This window comes from Hypanus sabinus, chromosome 13, assembly GCF_030144855.1.
Source record: "Hypanus sabinus isolate sHypSab1 chromosome 13, sHypSab1.hap1, whole genome shotgun sequence".
Classification (NCBI taxonomy): domain Eukaryota; kingdom Metazoa; phylum Chordata; class Chondrichthyes; order Myliobatiformes; family Dasyatidae; genus Hypanus; species Hypanus sabinus.
The window spans coordinates 9,025,309-9,047,696 of NC_082718.1; the positions used below are offsets into that span (position 1 = coordinate 9,025,309).

At 43.3% G+C, this 22,388-nt stretch overlaps 1 protein-coding gene across 6 annotated transcripts in view; it reads left to right on the forward strand.

The window, feature by feature from the left end:
- The window catches only part of plxna4 (plexin A4), a 721,825-nt gene that overhangs the window by 626,246 nt on the left and 73,191 nt on the right, over positions 1-22,388 (forward strand). For all 6 annotated transcript variants that reach the window (XM_059987082.1, XM_059987079.1, XM_059987077.1 and 3 more), the window contains one exon: positions 745-1,013. In XM_059987082.1, coding sequence (XP_059843065.1) covers positions 745-1,013 — 269 coding nt within the window. The remainder of the gene's footprint in view (positions 1-744; positions 1,014-22,388) is intronic.

The following is a 22,388-nucleotide window of genomic DNA, read 5'->3' on the forward strand; positions in this document are numbered from 1 at the left end:
TGGGTGTTAAGGGCCAGGTTGTTGTCGGCACACCACGCAGCCAGGTGCTGGACCTCATCCCTGTAGGCCGTCTCATCATCCCCTCTGATCAGGCCAAACACCATGGTGTTGTCTGCGAACTTGATTATGGAGTTAGAACCATGTACAGGAATACAGTCATAGATGCAAAGGGAGTACAGAAGAGGGCTCAGCACACAGCCTTGAGGCACACCAGTGTTCAGGGTGAGAGTGGAGGAGGAGAAGTTGTCTAACTTAACAGATTGGGGTCTGTTAGTCAGAAAGTCCAAGATCCAATTGCAGAGGGATGAGTTGATACTAAGCTGGCGAAGTTTGGCAATCAGCTTAGAGGGGATCACAGTATTGAATGCCGAACTAAAGTCAATGAACAGCAAATGAAATAATTGTAACTCCAGATTCAGTGCAGCACCAAAAAGAATCACAGCAAGATAAAGAGTACAATAATAAAAACACACAATAAATATAAATACATAAGATACCTTATATACATAGAGTGATTGCGTGTCAATAAAGTGCCACTAGGACATACATTTGGTGACTGACAGGAAATATTAAAGTAGTGGTGGAGTTACTGGGTGGAGGTGTTGATCGGCCTTACTGCTTGGGAAAAGTTGGAATGATAGGTTGATATTGATGGGGTAGGGGTGGTGAGGCACTTGAGGAGAAACAAGTCAAGAAGCATTTGGCACGCAGGATGTTGATTTTTGTGTTGCTGCTTGTTTAAAGGTTCCAGGATACAGGCAAGAGAGAGTGGAGAAAGGCTTGATGCTGTTTGGGCAGCTGATCAACAGTAAAGTCTTCCTGCTGACCTTCATCCGGACGCTGGAGTCCCAGCGAAGTTTCTCCATGAGGGACCGAGGGAACGTTGCTTCACTGATCATGACCGTCCTTCAGACCAAGCTCGAATATGCCACTGATGTCTTAAAGCAGTTGCTTTCCGACCTCATTGATAAGAACCTGGAGAGTAAGAACCATCCCAAACTTCTGCTGAGGAGGTAAGACATTCCTGAATATGCTTGCTGTACTTTGGGAAGGATCTCACAAAAGCACCCAATCACAATATAGAGGTAAGTAAAGGGAATTAGTGGAAGGATCTGAGGAAAGTTGAGGAATGTCTTATCCCCACCACTTTTTGGTGCGAGTCTGGAAACCACTGTTTGAAAGGGAGATGGAGGCAAGAATCCACATTTCTCAACCCAAAAGCTGCGTAAGCACTTGAAGCTCAGGGTTACACACCAAGAGCTGGGGAACAAGATTAGCTAAGTACCTTCTTGTCTCCACTGGTCAAAGGGTCAAGCAATCTTCTTCTCTGCCACAAACTTCCACAAGAGAAAAAGCGGCAATTGAGCTGTTCAAATTAACCCATCAATGACTGATGTTCCGGCACTGCGGAATAATGCGTCAAATACTATAAGTAAGTTTTGAATTACACCTGTGCATGCATATACTTGTACATATGACATTGAACTCAACTTTCAACTTTGAATATTTGGAGAGAAAGGAGCTTTTGGCAGAGTACTTTCACCAAATCACTTGAACAACTGGTTTCTGTAGACAATTCGAGTCCTGGTGAGAGAGCAGGCAAGCAGTTAGCTCTGATCTAATAAGAAGAGCTGTAGACCTCCTCGAAACTGGACAGCTTCTGAGATCACGTTGCATCTCCATGCACCAGTGAGACAGAGTTTGGAAAGGAGTCACTGCCGACAGTTACAGGTCTCTGAGGACAGATTGAGCAAGCTGGGGCTTTTCTCTTCGGAGAAGAGGAGAATGAAGAGTAACCTTATGGAGATGTGCAAGATGATAAGAGGCGTAGACAAAATGGACAGCCAGACTTTTTCGCAGGGTGGAAATGGTTAATAAAAGGGGGTGTAATTTAAGGTGTTGGGAGGAAAGTACAGGGGGGACGTCAGAGGTAAGTTATTTACACAAAGACAGGTAAGTGTGTGGAATGCACTGCAAGGGGAGGTGATAGAGGCAGATACCTTAGGGACATTTAAGAGACTCTTAAGCTGGAACATGGATAAAAGAAAACAAAGGTGCATGGAAGGAGAGTGTTAGATTGACCTGGAGCAGGTTAACGAATTGGCACATTATGGGCTGAAGGACATGTACTGTGCTGTAATGTTCTATATCCCTCATTGTGAATGTAAGAAAGGAAGCACTGAACGTAACAGACCAGTTGGAGATGTCTGTAAGTCTCTGCCTTACCTTAAAGGGTGGCTTCAATCCTTTGATTGAGGTGGTGGAGGAGATGAAACAACAACTGTTGTATCCCCAAAGGGTGCAGGGCTAAGTGCCAGGGAACGGGCAAGAGTGGGTGAGGAGGGATGTACAAATCTGGAAGAGAGACCATTGAAAGAAAGCAGAGTGGGAGGTGCTGGCCAGTGGAGGGGAAGATGTGCCCAGTGGTGGGATCCTTTAAATCTGACTGAAATGGCAAAGGATTATATGCTGTATATAGTGGTTAGTGGTGTGAAAGGTGAGGACCAAGTCATCTCTGTCTCTGTTCCACACACAAGAGATCCTGTAGATTCTGTAAAACTTGAGCAACACACACAGTATGCTGGAGGTACTCAGCAAGTCCTGCAGCATCAATGAAAAGGGAATAAACAGCTGATGTTCAAAGTTCAAAGTAAAATTTATTATCAGAGTACATACAAGTCACCACATACAACCCTGAAATTCTTTCTCTATAGGCATACTTAGCAAATCTATAGAATGGTAACTGTTCTATAGATTGTAAACAAACTGCACAAATGCAGATATAAATAAATAGCAATAAATAATGAGCATGAAATAACAATATAACAGAGTTCTTAAGTGAGTGCAGCTATCCCCTTTTGATCGAGAGCCTGATGGTTGAGGGGTAGTAACTGTTCTTGAACCTAGTGGTACAAGTCCTGAAGCAATTGTACCTTCTACCTAATGTCACAGCAAGAAAAGAGCATGGCCTGGGTGGTGAGGATCTTTGATGATGGACTCTGCTTTTCTATGGCAAAGTTTCTTGTAGATGTGCTCAATGGTTGGGGAAGTTATGTCCTAGGCTGAATCCACTACCTTTTGTAGGGTTTTCTACTCAAAGGCTTTGGTGTTCCCACACCAGGCTGTAATGCCGTCGTTCTACACACTTTCCACCACACATCTGTAGATGTTCACCAAAGTTTTCGATGACTTGATGAAACTCTACAGACTCCTGAGGAAATAGAGGTGCTGTCATACTTCCTTTGCAATGACCAGGTCTTGCTGAGTTCCTCCAGCAATTTGTGCATGTTGCTGTATCTCTTTTCTGACCAGGGAGGAGGAGGAGTTGGTGCGAGCAGATTTGTGGGAAATGAAGGAAATGCACATGCAGGTTCCATCAGCTATAGCAGAGAGGAAGCCAGCACATTGTTTTGAAGGAGGGAGGACATTTAGGAAACTCTAGAACAGAGAGCCTCAACCTGAAGGTCAATAATCCAGTGAGAAAACTTCAAATGGGACTTGGAATTAGACATTGAACATTACTTAACACAGTTGGAACTCTGAGGTTTTGAATTCTTGGAGTAAATCAATGCACACTCACAACCATCTGCTGTGGACCATGATGCCAAGTAGTGATTTGCCTGATGTACTGCTCACTACCACTGTCACTGGACACCAGCCACCACCATCTTCAGCAGACTTAGTGCAGTGCCAGTACTGATCAAAAGCAAACCCCGAGCCAAAGGTGGAGTTAATAAAACGAAGACTAAATGCTGGCTCTAGGGGTTTGAGCTTATTCAGTCTTTATGGAGAAGAGAGAGAGCTGTGGCATTGTATCAGAATCAGGTTTATTATCACTGATATATGCCATGAAATTTATAGTTTCTGGCAGTCGTATAAAAAATTAATAAGTAGAGTAAACGAGAGCAAAAAGTGAGGTAGTGTTCATGGGTTCATGGTCTATTTAGAATTCTGAAGGCAGAGAGGAAGAAGCTCCTCCTGAAATATTGAGTCTGTGTCTTATTTCCCTGATGGTAGTAATGAGAAGAGGGCATGCCCTAGGTGTTGAGGGTTCTTAATGATTTATGCAGCCTTTTTGAGTCATCGCCTCGTGAGGCATTGCCCTCAATGTGGGCAAGCCAGTGTCCATCATGGAGTTGGCTGACTTCACATCCCTTTACAATGGAGAAAATTCCAGAGCTTTGGAGGTACAAATGGAAAAGGTGGGTGGAAAGAGATGAAAGTGAGGTTTCTGCCTTATTACCAATGTCACTCAAAAGGCTAAGCCTTTCCCATATTCACAATGAAGGATGTAGTGGACTAACATCTGTGCCCACACGACTCCTTTCCAAACTGTGCTAATGTGCAAAGGAAGACAAGTAAAAATAATACTGAGAACATGAGTTGTAAAAAGTCCTGAAAGTGAGTCTGTAGGTCACAGAATCAGATCAGATTTGTGGTGAGTGAAGTTATCCATGCTAGTTCAGGATCCTGATGGTTGAGGGATAATAACTGTTCCTGAACCTGGTGGTGTGGGACCTGAGGCTCCTGTACCACCTTTCTGATGGTTATAGGGAAATAACTCTTCCTGAACTTGGTGGTGTGGGACCTGAGGCTCCTGTTCCACCTTTCTGATGGTTATAGGGTAATAATTGTTTCTGAACTTGGTGGTGTGGGACCTGAGGCTCCTGTACCACCTTTCTGATGGTTATAGGGTAATAACTGTTCCTGAACCTGGTAGTGTGGGACCTGAGGATCCTGTACCTTCTTTCCAATGGTTATAGGGTAATAACTGTTCCTGAACCTGGTAGTGTGGGACCTGAGGCTCCTGTACCATCTTTCTGATGGTTATAGGGAAATAACTCTTCCTGAACTTGGTGGTGTGGGACCTGAGGCTCCTGTACCACCTTTCTGATGGTTATAGGGTAATAACTGTTCCTGAACCTGGTGGTGTGGGACCTGAGGCTCCTGTACCATCTTTCTTTTGGTTATAGGGAAATAACTCTTCCTGAACTTGGTGGTGTGGGACCTGAGGCTCCTGTACCACCTTTCTGATGGTTATAGGGTAATAATTGTTTCTGAACTTGGTGGTGTGGGACCTGAGGCTCCTGTATCACCTTTCTGATGGTTATAGGGTAATAACTGTTCCTGAACCTGGTAGTGTGGGACCTGAGGATCCTGTACCTTCTTTCCAATGGTTATAGGGTAATAACTGTTCCTGAACCTGGTAGTGTGGGACCTAAGGATCCTGTACCTTCTTTCCAATGGTTATAGGGTAATAACTGTTCCTGAACCTGGTAGTGTGGGACCTGAGGCTTCCGTACTTCCTGCCTGATGGTAATAGTGATAAAAGAGTATGGCCTGGATGGTGTGGGTTGGTGATGATGGATGCTGCTTTCTTGTGCAGTGCTCCATGTAAATGTGTTCAGTGGCTTTGAGAAAGAGGAAGTAGCTTGTGTTTTCCAGTTTTAATTCTGCACCTCTAGTGTCAGAGGTGATGTTGTATAATACAGCAATCTGGTAGACAACCTTAGTTTTGCAGATGTTGAGAGCTTGGCCCATCATCTCATCCATTTCAGTAGACAAATCAACCCCGATATGGAGCTCAGCCTCTGACCATATCATCACACTATAAGACAAAAGACCATTTGGCCCACCATTCCATCATGGCTGATTTATTATCCCTCTAAACCCCATTGTCCTGCCTTCTCCCTGCAGCCTTTGATACCTTTACTAATCGCCAACTTATCCCTCCATTTTAAATATTACCCAATGACTTGGCCTCCACAGCCATCTGTGGCAAAGAAATCCACAGTTTCCCCCCCCCCCCCCCGGCAAAAAACATTCTTCCTCATTTCTGTTCTAAAGGGATGTCCTTCTATTCTGAGTCTGTGTCCTCTGGTCCTAGACTCACCTTCTGTAGGAAGCCTGTAGGAAGCATCCTCTCCACGCCCACTCTATCTAGGCCTTTCAATATTCGATGAGTTTCATTGAGCTCCCCCCCCCCCCGCCCGTTTTTCTAAACTCTGTCTGCATTCACAGGCATTGTTATCAGCCAGCTGCTCACCCTCTGAAGCTGGCCTGACCTTGATGCTGGAGTGGAAATAATCCGCAGGGCTACTGTTCAGCCAGTACCTGGGATCTGTGGCCCACTTAGTCGACAAAAGGCTCCTCATCTGATGAAAATATTGCACCATGGCAATTCACTAGAAGTCACGGTGCGTCAATCACAGTCTGGCAGAGGGCTGGGTAGATTTCATGCTTCATGATTTTTTTGGGAGACATGAGCTATGCTTTAATTGATGACTGTATGTCAGGAGGTGAGGGTGTGCTAGAGGTCAGATTTACATGTTCCATTGAAATGAAGGGTCCCCCAGTCAGGCTGCAGTGAAGCAGTATCCTCTGCACATCACAGCAACAATTATAGACATAAGCTTCTGACTGCACCCACTCAGAATGCCAATGAGGTTGGACTGCTTGGTCTGTGGAACTGATGGAGCTCGACCTGGGCTCCCTTGAGAACCAGATTCACCAGTGCACAAATAATTACCCAGTGAGGTGAAAATCTTTCTCCGAAAAGTGGGAAGTTAGGAAAAGGCAAGAAAAGAGTAAAGGATTCCTACTGATGTTTTTATAGGAAAAATAGTGACACCTACACTCAGTGGTCACTTTATTAGGTACACCTGAACACCTGACTATTAATGCAAATGTCTAATTGGCCAATTATGTGGCAGCAATGCAAATACATAAACGCATTCAGACATGGTCATGAGGTTCTGTTGTGGTTCAGACCAAACATCAGAATGGAGAAGAAATGTAACTTTGACTGCAGAATGGTTGTTGGTGTCAGATGCGGTCATTTGAGTATCTCAGAAACTGCTGATCTCCGGGGATTTTCACACACAACAGTCCGCAGGGTTTACAGAGAATGATGCAGAAAACAAAAAAATAAGTGGCAGTTCTGTGGGTGAAAACACCCTGTTAATGAGAGAGGTGAGAGGAGAATGGCCAAAGTGGTCGAAGGTGACAATAGCTAAAGTAACCACATATTACAACAGTGGTATGTGCACCAGTATCTCTGAACCCACAGCAGTTTGAATGGATGTGGTACAGCAGCAGAAGACCACAATCTACATCTGTACCTAATAAAGTGGCCACTGTGTGTATTTACATTTGTACTCGTGTTGACTTTTGTAAAACCATTGATAGCAGGGATTTATGCTCCCTTTCAGCCATGAACTCTCACTTCTTTGTCTTCCTATTGTTTCACCACCGTCTGTGGAGTGTGGCAGTGTCTCACAGTAAACTTTTCACATCAGTGAAAAGGCTGAATAGACTTTACATCGCTATTACATATCGAGCCATCTGGCCCAATTCAGGGGCCCCATTTCCAAAACAGAATCACGTCTCTCCCTGTTGATTTAGGGAAGGCTTGTCATCTAAGGTAAGGACCAGTATCCTTTGTGTGCCAATTGGCAACAGATGCTTGGTGCATTTTCTCTGGATCAAGTCCAAGTTTATTGGCAGTGGAGCGGAGGAGAATGAGGGGAGATTTGATAGAGGTGTACAAAATTATAAGTGATGTAGAGAGGGTAAATGCAACAAGGCTTTTTCCACTGAGGTTGGATGAAACTGGAGCTAGAGTTCATGAATTAAGGGTGAAAGGTGAAATGTTTAAGGGGACCATGGGGGGGGGGGGGATCTTCTTCACTCAGATGGTGTGGAATGGGCTGCCAGTGGAAGGTGTGGTCGTGGGTTAGATTGCAACATCTAAAAGAAATTTGGGTAAGGATATGGATCCGAGGTATATGGAGGGCTATGGTCCAACTGCAAATCAATGGGTCATTTCGTCCATGCTCAACCAGTCATCTGCCAATGTCATAATTCCATTGCCTAAACTCTTCTGCCTCCCTTACAATATTCCTTGCATTGAAATATACACAGCTCAGAGCATTAGTCTCACCATGCTCACCCTACGTACAAAGTCAGGAATTGAAAGTTTGGGCATGGTGGAATAAATGTTCTGAGCTGCATCTTCTGCACAGGCCCACCTTCCCTGAAGGGAGACCAATGATTCAAAAATCTAAAGCCCTCTCTTCTGCACCAACTCCTTAGCCACCTGCGGTGGTGGTGGAGACGGAAACGAAAGGGTCTTTTATGAGGCTCCTGGATGATTACATGGAGCTTAGAAAAATAGGGGACTATGTGTAAAGCCTAGGTAGTTCTAAGGTAGGGACATGATTGGCACAGCTTTGTGGGCCGAAGGGCCTTTATTGTGCTGTAGGTTTTCTATGTTTCTATAATGCTCCTATTTCTGGCCACACTAACATGTGGCATGGGTATCAATCCTAAAATCACAACCCTGGAGGTCCTGTCCTTTAACTTATCACCTAACCCCCTGAACTCACTTTGCAGGACCTCGTCACCCCTACTACCCATTTCATTGGTACTGAAGTGGAGAACAACCTCTGGCTGCCCACCCTCCCATTTAAGAATGCTGTGGACTTGTCCCAAGATGTCCCTGACCTTGACACCCAGGAGGTAACAAGCCATCTGGGAATCTTGTTCTTGTCCACAGAACCTTCTTTCTATTCCCCTAAACATCAAAACCCCTTCAGCTTGGCTCTTCTCCCCCTTTTGCTTCTGAGCCATGGAGCCAGTGAACCAACCACTGGTCCTTTCCTCTGCGAGGCATTCCCCGCAACAGCAGCCAAAGCAGTACACCTTTTGTTGAGAGGAATGGCCACAGGGATGCTCTGTACTGGCTGCCTATCCCTTTTCCCCCTCCACCCTGTACCTTGGGTGTAACTAACTCCCTGTATGTTCTGTCTATCAGCTCCTCAGCCTCCCGAATGATCCGGAGTTCATCCAGTTTCAGTTCCAACTCCTTAATGCAGATTGTTAGAAGCTGCAGTTGGGTGCGCTTCTTGCAGTTGTCGTCTTCAGGGACATTGGAGATCTACCTACCAACCCACATCCCACAAGAGGAGCATTCTGGCATCCTATCAAGCATCCTCACTGCTTGAAATTTGTATGAAGAAATAAAAGAACAATACGTGATGAAATAAAAATAATCTACCTACAGCCTAGCCTCTCCTTACCAAAACCTCGATAAACCAAAGCCTCAACTCTGCACTCCAACACTAGTCCACTCTCACAATGACCACTCCACTTAAACCTAACTTTTTTTTATTGGTCCTTACCAAATTCTTAATTATGTGCAATCCAATGTCTCCTTGGGTCTGCACAGTGTAAAAATTGCCAACTGACCCGCTCACGTCATTTAATCTCTCTCTTGCTCTTTGCCATCCAGTGTCTCCTTGTGACTATGGTACGCAAAATGTGCTGACTGCCCCTGCTTGTTTCGTTTAAGCTCTCACTTGCTCCAAGCAATCCTATGTCTCCTCGAGACTGTGGCGCTGTGGGTGTTCAGAACGGACTCGAGAGGCTCTTTGACAAAGGAAAACTTGCTTGCAGCAACATGACAGGCACTTTGATTCCGTCATCTTAGAGAACATCTTAGTTTATACAATACAGTGAAGAAAACAGCTGTACAAAACAAAGCGTTATTGCGGAAAAAAACACCATGAAAGACAAGAGCTGCTCCATGGTATTCCATTACTGAAGTAGGATTAGGGTTGTGCACACTCAGATTGTGTTCCTGCTACTGGCTTGTGCCTAGCCTCAATTTATCTGCTTGTACAATGAAACAAGTAAAATCCAAATCTCATCAATACTGCACAGCTTAGATTTAACCTCTGTGCACCACATACCACTCTGGCCCCTCTTTACGTCTTTGACTCACCTCCCTATCACCTCCCCCTGATGCCCCTCCTCCTTTCTGTTCTCCCATGATCCATTCTCCTCTTCTACCAGATTACCTCTTCTCCAGGCCTTTGCCTTTTCCACCCATCATCTTCCAGCTTGTAATTCTTCCCCTCTCCCAACCTTCTTATTCCGGCATCTTCACCCTTCCTTTCCAGTGCTGACAAAAGGTCTCAGTCTTTTCCACAGATTCTGCCTGACCTACTGAGTTCTGCCAGCATTATGTGTGTGTGTGTGTGTGTGTGTGTGCGCATGCACGCGTGTGTGCAGGTGTGCATGTGTGTGCACATTTGCGTGCGTGTGTGTTTGTGTGCGTGTGCATGCGTGTGTGTTTGTGTGTGTACGCGTGCGTGTGTGTGTGCGTTTGCACATGTGTGTGCGTTTGCGTGTGTGTGCGTGCGTGTGTGTGTGTTTGTGTGTGTGTGCGTTTGCATTGCGTGCTTGTGTGCGTTTGCGCGTGTGTGCGTTTGCGTGTATGTATGTTTGTGTGTGTGCGTGCGTGCATGTGTGTGTGTGTGCGCGCGCGCGCATGTTGCTCTGGATTTCTACCATCTGCAAGATCTCTCGTTTATAAGCTGTTGCACTCACACTTCTTTAATCATTAATGTGCCGTGGGTATTGTTGGTGAGAATGCAACAAACCCCAACAAGAGAGGATCTTCTGAATCAGGCAGGTAGGCCTGATACATATGAGTAGGATGCAGAAGAACACAAGAAATAGGAGCAGGAGTCGGCCATCTGGCCCATCGAGCCTGCCCCGCCATTCAATAAACCATGGCTGATCTGACTATGGTCTCACTTCCACCCACCTGTCTTTTCCCCCATAACCTTTAATTCCCCTACTATGCAAAAATCTATCCAACCTTGTTTTCAATATATTTACTGAGGTAGCCTTCACTGCTTCATCGGGTAGAGAATTCCACAGATTCTTAACTCTTTGGGAAAAGCAGTTCCTTCTCATCTCCTTCCTAAATTTACTTCCCCAAATCTTGAGGCTATGTCTCCTATTTCAAGTCTCACCTACCAGTGAAAACTACTTTCCTCCTCTACCTTATCTATCCCTTTCACAATTTTATATGTTTCTATAAGTTCTTCTGTCATCCTTCTAAATTCCAGTAAGTACAGTCCCAGGCAACTCACTCTCTCCTTAAAGTCTAACCCCCTCATCTCTGGAATCAACCTGATGAGCCTTCTCTGCACCCCTCCGAAAGGCTATATTCAAGAGGACCAGAACATAAAAGCAAGGATGTAAAGCAAGACTTTATAAAGCATTGTTCAGACTACACTTGGAGTATTCTGAACGGTTTTGGGCCTCTTATCTGAGAAAGGTTATGCTGGCATTGGAAAGGGTCCAGAAGAGGTTCATGAGAATAATCCCAGGATTGAAAAGGTTAAATTATAAGGAACACTTGATGATTCTGAGCCTGTACTCTCTGGAATTAAAAAAAAGAGGGCAGATCTCAACATAAACATATCGAATATTGAAAGGCCTAGATTGAGAGGGTGGAGGAGATATTTTCTGTAGTGATGAAATCCAGGACTAGAAGGAACACTGTCAAAATACAAGGGCATTCCTTTAGAACTAAGATGAGGACGAATTTCTTTAGCCAGAGGGTGATGAATCTGTGGAATTCATTGCTAAGGCGGCTGTGGAAGCCAAGTCGGCTGTGGAAGCCAAGTCATTGGGTTTATTTAAAGCTGAGTTTGATAGGTTCTTGACTAACCATAAGATAATAAGACATAGGAGCAGCATTAGGCCATTCGGTTAATTGAATCTGCTCTGCCATTTCATCATGGCTAATTTCTTATCCCTCTCAAATAAGAATTTGATTAGTAATGTTGTCAAATGTTATGAAGAGAAAGTAGGAGAATGGGGTCAAGACGAATAACAAATCAGTCATACTGGAATAACAGAGCAGATTCAATGGGCTGAATGGCTAATTCTGTTCCAAAGTCTTATGGTGGAAGGATCAGTATGAATTAAAAATAAACAACTGTTACTTATTTCAGTGGCCTGCACATCTTCAGTTCTAATATCAGGCAACGGCTGAGTGATGCCTCTGTGATTTCTGTCATTTTTCATCCAACTTGAGCTGAATTTCCTGATGATTAAGGCTGGCTAGTTCTAATCTTTCTCCTAATGCTACATATGTCGTTGATAGAACGTTTCCCTGATGGATTTAGTGCTGATTATTGCCTCCTGGTGTGACTGCTTTGCCTGCTTTTCGTTCACAATTCAAGATCCAAGGCTCAAGATTGTTTAATGTCATTTCCTCGACGCGAGTGTAAGGAAAATGAAATAATTGTTACTCCAGACCCAGTGCAGCACAAGAAAACCCACAAAAGATAAAGGACACAATAATAATCATAATAAAAGTCACACAATAAGGATAAAAATGTAAGATATTTTATGTACATGGATTGATTGCATGGTGGGTGAAGTTCAGGCGCTCAATGGCCAACACAAATGGTGTTTGAGAGGCCTATATCTTTGCTGTGTAACACAAAGATGTTCAGACATTTACCACCCGCCCCTGCTGCTGTCCTGATAACTGGCTGAGAGCCACTTTTTAGCATTTCGTGGCAGCTGTCATCAACTTGTCTAGCCTGTTATCCATCACTTGTACTGGATGAGCAGACGAAGTACTTGACGCGCTGAAGCCATGAAACCTCTTTCATAATCATGGGATCCACTCGTCTCCCTTGCATTGCTGAAAATAAACCGGTCTGTTCACATTGTCGCCTGGAAAGGAGTCGTGCAAATGCACCACTCTGCCGTTGTGAGGTTCATTCTGTATTGGTTCCTTTCCTGCCGAAGCCTTCATCCATGCCTTTACTTCCTGAGTTAACTGTTCCTGCCAATCTCCATCAATCCACCTTAAATGAGCCAAGGCTTTCAAAAATCTGCAGCAGTGTCCTAACCTGTTTTGAGTGCTTTTCACTTAAGTGCTTGCAGGCAATGGCTTCCGCCAACAGACCCTCAGTGGCCACCTTACTAATTACAGAAAATACCTAGCAAGTTGGCCATTAAGTGGGCTTTCATATGTTCATACTCTTCTACCGTTGTAGCCCATCCACTTCAAGGTTTGATGCGTGTGTTCAGAAATGCCCCTCTGTACACCACTGTTGTGACGTCTGATTATTTGAGTTATTGTTGCTTTCCTGTCAGCTTGAACCAGTCTGGCCATTCTCCTCTGACCTCCCTCATTAACAAGGTGTTTTCACCCACAGAACTTGGGATTCATGGATAAATTGGATGTTCAGAGTATTTTCTCAAGGTAGGGGTGGCTAAGAGTAAAGGGCGTTGATTTAGGATGAGAGACGAAAGATTTAAAAGCACTTGAGGGATTGCTTCATGGCTCAAGCTGACAGGAAGGCAACAGTAATGCAAATGAACACGTGTTACAGCAGTAGAAGAGCATCTCCGAGTGCACACACATTGAGCATTCAAGTGGATAGGATGCAGCCGGAGAAGCTCACACCGGGTTCCACTCCTGCACTGAATGAAGTGGCCACTGAATGTACTTATCACATGTACATTGAAACATACGGTGATATGTGTCATTTTCATTACAACCTACATGCCTAAGGAGGAGCTGGGGGCAGCCCACAAGATTTGCCGCATATTCTGGTGCCAACAAAGCATGCCAACAGTGTTCACCAGAACAACACAAGCTAGAAGCGGGCGACTGGGGTGGGAGGGGTGATTGATTCTGAGGATACTTTCCTGATGCAGTGAGAAATGTAGACAGAGTCAGTGGAAGGGAGTCGTTTTGTGTGATGGCCTGGGCTACATTCACATCACTTTGCAATTTCTTGCAGTCTAGGGCAAAGCTGATGCCACACCAGATTCAAATTCAGATCCAAATTTGTTTCATACATATACATGGAAACATACAGTGGGATGCGTCATTTGCATTAACAATCAACAAAACCCAGGGATGTTCTGGAAGCAGCACACAAGTCAAAGAGTCACAGAAAAGTACAACACAAAGACAGGCCCTTCACGACACGTAATGATAATATTAAAGACTCTACAGACACAGGCGTGGAGCAGTTAGGCTGTTTAGCTTGTTTCTGATTTGTCCTTATACATGGTACACAGTGTGCTTCACTGGTGTTTACCACAGGCTGTTGGTTGCATCAGAAGCAGAAGTTTCATAGATCTGACCATAAAGATGCAGATTTGTTCATTCCTGACTGTTGATTAACTTAATTTCCCTCATGAGCAGCCCTGATCTGATGCCATTGCAAGTTAAAGGCAAACTCTCTATTGAAATAAAAAAATACTGCAGCTGTTGAAAATCTGCAATGAAGCAAAAACACTCAGCAGGTCAGGTAGCATCAGTAGATAGAGAAACAGATTTAACGTTTTAGGTTACAGACCCGTCATCAGAAAGCTCCTTACTCACACTGGAGATGTCATTTAATATTTGCCTCTCTGGGGTAATAATTTATACAGAAAATAAAAACAAAAACTGCAGATGCTGAAAATCTGAAATTAAAACAATAATGTTTGTATATACAGTGAGTCAGGCAGCATCTGTGGAAATTAAACTGTTAATATTTCAGGTCTGAGAGCCGTCAGCAGAGCTCGGAAATAGTGAATAAAGTGTGTAAGTTTTGGGTAATAGTAAAGATAAGAGTGGGGATGGGTGGTTGAAAAGAAATAGCTCTGATAGGGTCAGACTATAATGTGGCTATTAAGAAGCAATTAAGGTCAGATTAAGCTTCTGATCAGACCTTGTTTGGAGTGTTGCAAACTGCAAATGATATCAAGGTATAAGAAATAGTAGAAAAAGGATTTACTAATGATAACAGAAGTGAATAATTGTATGCTTCAGGAAATACTGAAAGTATTGGAGTTACTGTATCTAGCAGATATGAAAGCAGCCACAGGAATAGGCCAACTGGCTCCTCAACCTGCTCTACCATTCAATTTTGCATTCGACTTCAACTATTTTGTGCTAGTTCTTCATAATCCTCAATCCCTTGACGTTTCAGTGATTTATGTACCTGCAATCTAAAGGGAAAGACCATGTTGTCTTCACTTGTGAGCCACAGTTGTCTCGTCCTCCTTTTTGAATGCTGCTTCTTCTTTAGAAGGAACTTCCGAATTACTGCCAGAAACTCCAACTATTGTTGGTCTACCATCATCCCTGCTGGTGTCCCCTTCTGATTAGCTTTGGCCATCTCCCCTCTCATGCCTCTGTAGTTAGCTTTATTCAACTGCAATATCGATACATCCAGCTTTAGCTTCATCTCAAACTACAGATTGAATTTAACATCCTGCAAACAAGCCTCTCACCCATGTACCTACCCAAACCCTCTTAAATGTTACAATTGAACTTGCATCTACCACTTGCACTGGCAGCTTGTCTCACACTCGCGCCACCCTGCGAGTGAATAGGCTGTGTGCTGAAGTTTAATGGTCTGTTTATTATCATATTGAAGTTTCAGGGAGTTTTCTGCATTTCCTATATTGACAGCAGTGACTGCAGAGAAGGCTATTAGTCTTCCAGTGCATGTTAGGTGAGTGAGTTCAAACTTCTCTGGTCAAGTTGCCCGACTTCACTCACTTTCTGAGCTTTCAGGCCGATGAATCGGCTTGCGAAGAGGTTAACTTTTCCTGAGAAACTCAGAAAGAGCTGGAAGAGGAGGGAAAACTATTAAATACTTCAAGGAAACAGAGCTTTTGTATTAGATTCTTTATATTGAATTAAGATTTATAAGTTTATGCATTGATTTAAATGACATTCATTTCTATTATCATGTTCTATTCCTCCCTTTCTCCTCCCCCTCCCTCAATCTAGCAAGAACTAAGAGTTACTGAACAGTTAACAGCAATCAAATAAGCAAGATTTAATTAATACTGTAAGGCAAGCTCTTCTGTGTGACTGCATTAAAATGCAATTCTCTCCATATTTTAATTGGAAGTCACACTTGCAATGGGATGACTTGCACCAACTGCTGGGGATTGTGACAGGATATAATTGCACAGGTCAGGCTTCAAGAAGATTAAAATTATATTGTTAGTACTTCAAGTAATTAGGAACGTTCGAATGATGTGGCGCCAGTCGTGTGTCATGGGGATGATTTCACTGTTGAGCTGCCTTCAGTGGAAGAGCGCAGAGTGATTCATGTGATACTGTGAGCAAACCTACAGTTTAGGGACAGAGTTTTGCTCTCAACAGTGGGGCCTAATGTATTGCTCACCTTGAGGGTCTTCGGTCTTCTACTCAGGAGGGTCCAGTCCAGTTTCAGATGGTGTAAGTGCTTGGTCATGAGTCGCATAGAACAGCAGCAGATATATCCAAGCTGCCTGCTTATTCTCAGCATCTGTGGCTGTATATCATTACCTCAGCACCTCACTCTTTCTCTATACTTCATGCTCTCTGTCAACCTGCCCATCTGTCTCTTTCTCTCTCTATCTATCTGTCTTTCCCCTTTCTCTCCCTCTCTATCTCTCCCCTCTTCCCCCTCCCTCTCTCTCTCGCTGCCCCTTCTCTTGTGTGCGCGTGCACACACACACACACACACACACACACACACACACACACACACACACACACACCTTCCATGTCCTCCAGCTCCCTCCATCTGCAGTTCCAATCTCCCTCACTGGGTTTAAAAGGTTTAAACTGAAACGGAAACACTTAGCAGGCCAGGCAGCATCTGTAGAGAAACAAAACCAGATTAATGTATTACATCCGAGAAATCCTTCATCAGAACTTAATGCCTTGGATTGTTGAGTATTTCCTGCATTTTCTGGTTTTATTTTGGATTTCCTGCAACTGCATTTTTGTTTTATTTTAATTTTCTCTTTCTGCCTCTCTTACTCTAGGACTCAATCTTACCAATATTCTGTCACCATCTTTCTTTATCTCTCTCGCTGCACTCTCTCACGTTTTATCTTTCCTTCTCTCCCCCCCTCTCTCTCTCCCTCTCCCTTTCTTGCACACTCTATCTCTTCCCCACCTCCACCTCACTTGCTCCTGCTCCATCCATCTCTGAGTCTCTTCCCATACAACCACCCGTGCACCTCCAAGTGAGCTTCTTCCTTATTGCGGCTTCCTCTCTCTATAAAGCTGACATTAAATTGTTAAAAATATATAAAATCTAGACATTAACTTCATTCCATTTAAGCTTGAATTTAAAGATCTTTGCTGAAGGAAGTTCACAGAGATGAAGTAGAAAATTGACAAGTGTCTGACTACTTGCAAACTTGGCTTGCCCACAGTAGTTAACCTGTAATTAACACAAGGGTGTTTATTGCAAAGAGAATTCATCACCTTAAAGAGACATGGCAGGTGAACAGAGCTTTGCTGTAGCACCAGAGTTATGCATAGTGAGAAGCAATGTTTAAAATACCTGTCAGAATGGACCGACCCGTTGCCTGACTGCTGTGAGCAATGCTTCAGCAGATTTCTTCTCAGTTAGAGAGATTTCTTTCCATAAATGGCAGTTGTCACTGCCTCTCTTGTTAACTTTGGCTTGAGACTGATGCATTTATATCAGCCAAATATCAGAAACAGGAAGTAAAAATGAGCGTAAAGTTTGATTTTCTAGGAACTTTTGGAAACATCTAAATGACAGGGATGATTTGTTCACTGCATAAATCTGATAAAATTTGTTTACTAGAATTTAAAACGTTTTAAAATATTGATGCCAGTATTTTAATCTTCGTTCATATTTTACTGAACTTGAAACAACAAAATTATAAAATATAATGAAATAAATAGAAATTTCAAATTGATTTTCTATTATCAATTTCTCACTTCAGAAACATAGGAAGATAGAAAACCTAGGGAACAATACAGGCCCTTCGGCCCAAAGTGCTGTGCTGAACATGTACTTACTTTAGAAATTACCTAGGGTCACCCATAGCCCTCTATTTTTCTAAGCTCCGTGTACCTGCCCAGGGATCTCTTAAAAGACCCTATTGTATCCGCCTCCACCACCATAGTCGGCAGCCTATTCCATGCACTCACCACTCTCTGTGTAAAAAATTTACCTCGACATCTCCTCTGTACCTACTTCCAAGCACCTTAAAACTGTGCCCTCTCATGTCAGCCATTTCACCCCTGGGGAAAAGCCTCTGACTGTCCACATGATCAATGCCTCTCATCATCTTATACACCTCTATCAGGTCACCTCTCATCCTCCTTCGCTCCAAGCAGAAAAGGCCAAGTTCACTCAACCTATTCTCGTAGGCATGCTCCCCAATCCAAGCAACATCCTTGTAAATCTTCTCTGCACCCTTTCTATAGTTTCCACATCATTCCTGTAGTGTGGTGACCAGAACTGAGCACAGTACTCCAAGTGGGGTCTGACCAGGATCCTACGTAGTTGTAACGTTACCTCTTGGTTCTTTAACTCAATTCCACGATTGATGAAGGCCAATGCACCGTATGTCTTCTTAACCACAGAGTCAACCTGCGCAGCAGCTTTGAGTGTCCTATAGACTTGGACCCCAAGGTCTCTCTGATCCTTCACACTGCCAAGAGTCTTACCATTAATACTATATTCTGCCATCATATTTTACCTACCAAAATGAACCACCTCACACTTATCTGGGTTGAATTCCATCTACCACTTCTCAGCCCAGTTTTGCATCCTATTGATGTCCCACTGTAACCTCTGACAGCCTTCCACACTATCCACAACACTCCCAACTTTTGTGTCATCAGCAAATTTACTAACCCATCCCTCCACTTCCTCATTCGGGACATTTACAAATATCACGAAGAGAAGGGGTCCCAGAACAGATACCTGAGGCACACCATTGGTGACCAACCTCCATTGCAGAAAATGACCCGTGTACAGCCACCCTTTGCCTTCTGCGGGTAAGCCAGTTCTGGATCCACAAAGCAATGTCCCCTTGGGTCCCATACCTCCTCACTTTATCAATAAGCCTTGAATTGGGGTACCTTGTCAAATGCTTTGCAGAAATCCATATTCACTACATCTACGGCTCTACCTTCATCAATGTGCTTAGCCACATCCTCAAAAAATTCACTCAGGCTCGTAAGGCACGACCTGCCTTTGACAAAGCCATGCTGATTATTCCTAATCATATTATGCCTCTCCAAATGTTCATAAATTGTGCCTCTCAGGATCTTCTCCATCAGCTTACCAGCCACTGAAGTAAGACTCACTAGTCTATAATTTCCTGTGCTATCTCTACTCCCTTTCTTGAATAAGGGAACATCTGCAACCCTCCAATCCTCCGGAATCTCTCCCATCCCCATTGGTGATGCTAAGACCATCGCCAAAGGCTCAGCAATCTCCTCCCTTGCCTCCCACAGTAGCCTGGGGTACATCTCATCCTGTCCCGAAGACATACCCAACTTGATGCTTTCCAAAACCTCCAGCACATCCTCTTTCTTAATGTCTATATGCTCAAGCTTTTCGGTCCTCTGTATGTCATCCCTACAATCACCAAGATCCTTTTTCGTAGTGAATACTGAAGCAAAATATTCATTGAGTGCCTCTGCCATATCCTTCAGTTCCATACACACTTTTCCACTGTCACACTTGATTGGTCCTATTCTCTCACGTCTTATCCTCTTGCTCTTCACATACTTATAGAATGCCTTATTTTAGTAGAATCCCTTACTTTAGGAAAAACACTAAATATATTTTAAACCCTAGAAGGGTGCTTTCCCAAAGATTAATACTTGAAAAAAAGAGCAATTTGTATGTTAGATTTTCTAGTAGTCCTTGAATGAAAGAATAGGCTTAATGAGTTAGAAGGCTTTTGCCTCCAAACATTGCACCAGGATTGAAGGCAGGCAGGCTTGTAAAAAAAAGGGTACCTTCAATGTTAGACAGTATTATAAAGGATCAAGGAACAACTTTATTTGTATACATTTATATGTGTTAGAAATTTGCTGTGGTGTGATAACATAATATGCAAGAAAAATAGCATTGCACAATTATAAGAATGAAGGATTATATAAAAAATAAACTTAGTCAAAGTGCAGATATGGAATAAAATGTGCATAAATACATAAATAGCTGCATGTATTTACAAATAGAAAGTGGTTTAAAGTGTTCATAGTGCATTAGTGGGGTTAACAGATAGGGGGGTGGGGCTAACTCAAATGGTTGATCGCATTAGCTGCCCATGGAAAGAAGCTGTTAAGATGGTGTGATGTTTTTGTTTCAATAGCTCTTTAGTGCTTTTCAGAAGGGAGGTTTTGAGGAGACCAGCAATGTTGAGCACCTGTGATTGCCTACTTTCCACACGCACTGCTCAGGGACGAGATGAGTTGGGGTGGTGAAGACACAAGAGCATCCCCTCACTTTCTTTGGCACTTCATTCTTATCAACCAAAATCATCACCCGCAGCAGTAGGAGAGCCTTGCAAGGGAGTTAGCACAATGATGAGCAATCAGGGATGAATTCCTGCTGCTGCCTGTAAGGATTTTGCATGTTCTCCTCATGAACTCGTGGGTTTCCTCCGGAGAGGAAATTTCAAGAAGACTTGTGAATTGGGGTTAGTATGTTGTGGGCATAATTTGCTGCTGCCAGACACTTGGTCCATTTGTGGGCTGCTCACAGCACATTGTGATGCAGATGACTCTCTGCACTGTGTGTTTTGATGTACATGTGACAAACAGGATTAAAATAAATAATATAGATTTAAATTAACATAAAGCATTCCCCTTCTAACTTGACCCTCACCTCAAACATGCTCTTCACTCCTGGTGAAACAGAATAGATCATCCTTACTAGAATACAGTATTGAACTGCACTGGAACAAGGTAGCCCAACCTGACCCAGAACATGGGTGGTAACATAGAAGGTAGCATATTGCTTTACGGCTTCCGTGATTGTGACCAGGGTTCAATTTCTGCTGCTGTCTGTAAGGAGTTTGGCCGTTCTCCCTGTGACCGTGTTGGTTTTCTCCAGTTTACTCCCATAGTCCAAAAATGTAAGGCTAAGGGTTAGTAAATTGTGAGCATGCTATGTTGGTTCCAGAAGCTTGGCATCACTGGCAGGCTGCCCCCAGCACAACTCAGACTGTGTTGATCGTTGATGCAAATAAAGCACTTCACAATTTCAATGTACATGTGACAAATAAAGCTAACCTTTATTTTTATCTTGGCATGTACCCAAACCAACCCAACCTGAAGCCTTGCTCAGGCAGGCTCCAAGCATAGACTGTGATGGCAGACAGGAAGAAATGAGTGTGATACAGACATCCCAGCAATGCTATTGTGCTGGCCAATGCTTTTCTCTCAGCAGGACTGAGAAACTGATTCACATCGTGAAATTGGATTATTTGGTCATTGTTTCATTGCTGTTACTGAAAACTTGACATTGGCCACAGGGTTTCCCACATTAAAGCAGTGACCAAAAGTTCAGGCAATATGCCACTTGTTCTAGAGTACTTTGGGACATCCTGACATTTTGCAGAATTGCAATTCCTTCAAAACTACCCGTGACTACATGTTGATTATTGTCCAAACGTCTCCTTGCATTTTTACCATACTTTCTTGCTTCTTGTGCTGCTCTGTGTCTGGGAGATTTCATAACTCTAAAGGCACAATCTGAGTACAAGCTTTTGTGTATCTATTGCTCCCTAATCCCCATGGAATTGTTCTAGCTGCTGAAGTTTCAGCAATAACACCTCAATGTGTGGTACTGTTAAGTATAATTATCACACTGAACAGTAGGGCCCTGGGGATTATTGCAGATAAAAACAAGCTAACGGTACAAAATTCAAAGTGAATTTAACATCACAGTACATATATGTCACCATATACAACCCTGAGATTCATTTTCTTGCAAGCAGACTCAGTAAATCCATAATAGAATAATATCCATAGTAGAATCAAAGAAAGACTGCACCAACTTGGGTGTTCAACCAGTGTGTAAAAGACAACAAACTGTGAAAATACAAAAAGAAAGAAATAATAATAATAGATAAGCAATAAATATCGTGAACGTAAGATGAGGAGTCCTTTGGAAGTGACTCTATAGGTTGGGGGAACAGTTCAGTGACGGAGCAAGTGAAGTTATCCCCTTTGTTCAAGAGCCTGATGACAGGGGTAATAACTGTTCCTGAACCTGGTGGTGAGTTCATCGTTTCCTGTGCATGGTTCCCTGAAAGTGATATCACAGGGGAGGATGGTGAAGAAGACTTTTGCCATCTTGACTTCATTGAATAGAAAAGTTGGGATGTTATGTTGCAGTTGTACAAGATGTTGGTGAAGCTGCATTTGGAATATCGTGTTCAGTTTTGCTCATCCTACTATAAAATGATGACAATAAGCTGGAAAGAATGCTGAAGAAAATTACGAGGATGTTGCCTTTATTACAGAAAAGAGTTGAGCAGGCCCATACTTCATTCATGAGATCATAAGAGACTAAGAGGGACGGCATGATTTGTAGCGGTTAGCATAACAATTTACAGTGCAGGAGACTGATGTTCAATTCCCACCACTGCTTGTAAGGAGTTTGTTCATTCTCCCCATGGCAACATGGGTTTCCTCCTGGTGCTTTGGTTTCCTCCCACTATCCCAACACGTACCGGTTGGTAAGTTAATTGGTCATTGTAAATTATCCCATGATTAG